The following is a 3192-nucleotide window of genomic DNA, read 5'->3' on the forward strand; positions in this document are numbered from 1 at the left end:
TTTCTTAATCTTTTCTAAGTTATTTTTGAAAAGTTTTTTAAGCATTTTATATTAATTTTCTGCATTTTTCTAGTGCCATGTCATCGGACTATTCACCATATAAGCAAAAATTAACAAAAAGAATTACGGATGATAGAATTTGTTGACCAGTCACCTTATCATGAAAGTCAATTAATTAAATATGTACGTTGACCTGACAATATACAAGTTTAAATAGCTCCTTTGGAATGTGTAAATACTTCCTTTGGAAGGTGTAATAATTCTGTTCAAATGCACAATACTTTTGAGAATTCATTGTTGTAGTGCACTTCACAAAGGAAGCACTACAATAAAATGAAAAAAAAAACAAAGAAGAAAAAGAAAGAAACAAATATGGCGGTGGAAAATGAGGGAAACAATTTGGGTCACGTGGAGCCCATGGCTCCATGCCCTTTTTTTTTATTGCTCCAGCAACTTCTACATAATATATACATATATATATATATATAAGCATATGTATATATGTGTATGCAAATACTGGGTCTCACACTTTGTCCATGTCAAGGTTGATTCAAATTTGATTAATGAATCTCAAATTTGAATTCGAATTCGAATACTGTTGAGAGGATTTGTCTGATTTGTTGAATGGTGTCACTGCCATGTTGAAGACCACTCGCATACAGGGCGAAGCCAGGATTTCCATTCAGGTGGGGCAAACTCATATTTTTGGAATAAAATTTTAAAATTCAAAATTCAGGGAGGTGAAATACTAATTTTACATAAAAAAAACTTCATACTTTTGGAGTGAAATTAAAAGAATTCAAAGTTTAAGGGGGCAATTGCTCCCCAGCCAATACATTGGCTTTGTCCCTGCTCGCACGGGATGTATGATGGACATACCTATCACAATAAACAATAAACAAAAATGGCAAAAGACAACCCTCCTTACCATTTATCAATCAAGAAAAAGGAAAATAATTAATAAATAACTAAAACCAAGAGGTGGCCTTATAAAAATAATGGTCTAGCTAGAAGAATATAATTTCAATTTACAAACTCGAGGAATATGACGTGGATTTATCCAAAAAAATATTAATAGTGCGTTTGATTTTAGAGTTAAAGTAAGTTTGATTTTGATTTTGATTTTGATTGTGGAAAAGGACAAATGAGATGAGATTATAAATTTAACTTGGGAAACGTGTATTTTTATTGTGTAGTGTGTTGAGTTAAAATCAAAATCATAATTCTAAAATCAAACTTACAAATCAAACCTGGCCTAAATAACTAAGAGTCTAAGACCCACTTCATGTTGGCCGAGTTTGTAAATTGAAATTATTTCTTCTAACTAGACCACTACTTTTATAAGTTCGCCTCTTGGACTTTGCTCCTCCCAAATCTCAGGCTTTCTTATCCGAATTTCGAAGAAATTTCTCTGTAAAGTTGGGACCCCCCATGAACAGGTTCCTCTTCAAGAACTCTCGAGCTCTCCTCTCTCCCAATTCAACCGATATCTTACAGTGATCAATCGGAGCCTCTGCGCCGAATCGGACCGATGGGCTGCGGGGGGTTGGCCAGAGCCGGAGTCGTGGAAGTCGATGGAGGGTCTCGTCCGGTGCTCGGCCAACCACGCCCCGCTGTCTCCGATCAGCTTCCTGGAGAGGTCGGCTAAGGTCCACAGGGACAGGACATCTCTGGTCTATGGTCGGTGGAGTGAGTACACGGGGGTGAGACTCATGCGCGGTGCGTGCGCTTGGCTTCCGCCCTGGCCCAGCTCGGGATTTCCCGTGGGGATGTGGTGAGTGAGTAGAATTCTCCCTCCAATCCATGCCTGGGTGATTCCGTTGATTGATGCTGTTAGCGGTCACTGGTTAGGACCAATTTGAGTTTACTCACATGCCATTTCGAGATTTGCTTCAAATTACATAGGGGCCACATGAGAATGCTTGGTCTGGAAATTGATCAGATTAAGTTCAAATTTCGGTGCATTATTTCTTCCCCCATCCCCCTCAATTCTGCTTTCTCGTTTACGGCTTTGTTTTAATCACAGGTGGCCACTTTAGCCCCGAACGTGCCTGCCATGTACGAGCTGCATTTCGCGGTGCCGATGGCTGGCGCTGTTCTCTGCACGCTAAATGCCCGCCATGACCCTGCAATGGTCTCGGTCCTATTGAGACATTCAGGGCGAAGCTCATCTTTGTGGACTATGAGTTGTATGAGATTGCCCGAAGGGCCCTTGACCTCATTGGAAAAACCGGAACGGAATTACCGGTCCTAGTTGTTATTTCCCAATTGGATGGCTCTGATTCACCCTCTTCTCATTCCGCTCACGAGTCGTACGAGGGGCTTGTTGCAGGTGGGCGCGATGACTTCGACGTGTTGAGACCCAATAGAGAGTGGGATCCGATAAGTATAAATTACACCTCTGGTACAACCTCAAGGCCTAAGGGTGTGGTGTATTGCCACAGAGGCGCTTATCTCAATTCCATCTCGACGTTCCTCCTCCATGGCATGGGGCCGCCACCCGTCAATTACCTGTGGACCGTCCCGATGTTCCATTGCAATGGATGGTGCCTCACTTGGGGCATGGCGGCCCTAGGAGGCACCAACATTAGCCTCCGGAAGGTCACTCCAAGGGCAATTTTCGACAATATAATCGACATGGGGTGACCCATATGGGCGGGGCCCCAACCGTCCTGAACATGATTGTGAATTCTCCAGCGTCTGATCGTCAGCCACTTCCCCATCCGGTGGTGGTCATGACCGGTGGCTCACCACCCCGCCTCAGATTCTCTCAGGGATGGCTGAGTTGGGATTCCAGGTTTCTCACCTATACGGCCTCACGGAGACTTACGGACCGGGGACATATTGTGACTGGAAGCCCGAGGGACTCACTGCCGAATGAAGAGAAATTTAGGATGAAGGCCCGACAAGGAGTTCAACATCTTGGGGGGACGAGGTTGATGTTCAGGACGCAATCACGATGAGTAGCATCCCGGCTGATGGGCAGACTATCGGAGAAGTAATGTTTAGGGGAAACACGGTAATGTGTGGATACTTGAAAGATCATGAAGAGACCAGGAAGGCCTTCGAGGGAGGCTGGTTCCATAGTGGCGATCTTGCAGTGAAGCACCCTGATGGGTATCTCGAAGTTAAGGACGAGATTAAAGGACGTCATTATCTCAGGAGGAGAGAACATAAGCTCGGTTGAGGTAG

General features: G+C 43.9%; 1 protein-coding gene across 1 annotated transcript; it reads left to right on the forward strand.

Annotated features, from left to right (window-relative positions):
* Positions 1-1475: 1475 nt before the first annotated feature.
* LOC116189781 (probable acyl-activating enzyme 2) lies at positions 1476-3188 on the forward strand (the record flags this gene model as incomplete). Its single annotated transcript, XM_031519506.1, is given in 9 exon segments — positions 1476-1698; positions 1701-1774; positions 2027-2153; positions 2156-2629; positions 2632-2748; positions 2751-2862; positions 2864-2925; positions 2928-3136; positions 3138-3188. Coding segments are annotated over 9 exon segments (1350 nt in total), but the record flags the coding sequence as incomplete, so codon positions are not given.
* Positions 3189-3192: the final 4 nt, after the last annotated feature.

The sequence above is a fragment of the Punica granatum genome, unplaced genomic scaffold (assembly GCF_007655135.1).
Source record: "Punica granatum isolate Tunisia-2019 unplaced genomic scaffold, ASM765513v2 Contig00018, whole genome shotgun sequence".
Taxonomy (NCBI): domain Eukaryota; kingdom Viridiplantae; phylum Streptophyta; class Magnoliopsida; order Myrtales; family Lythraceae; genus Punica; species Punica granatum.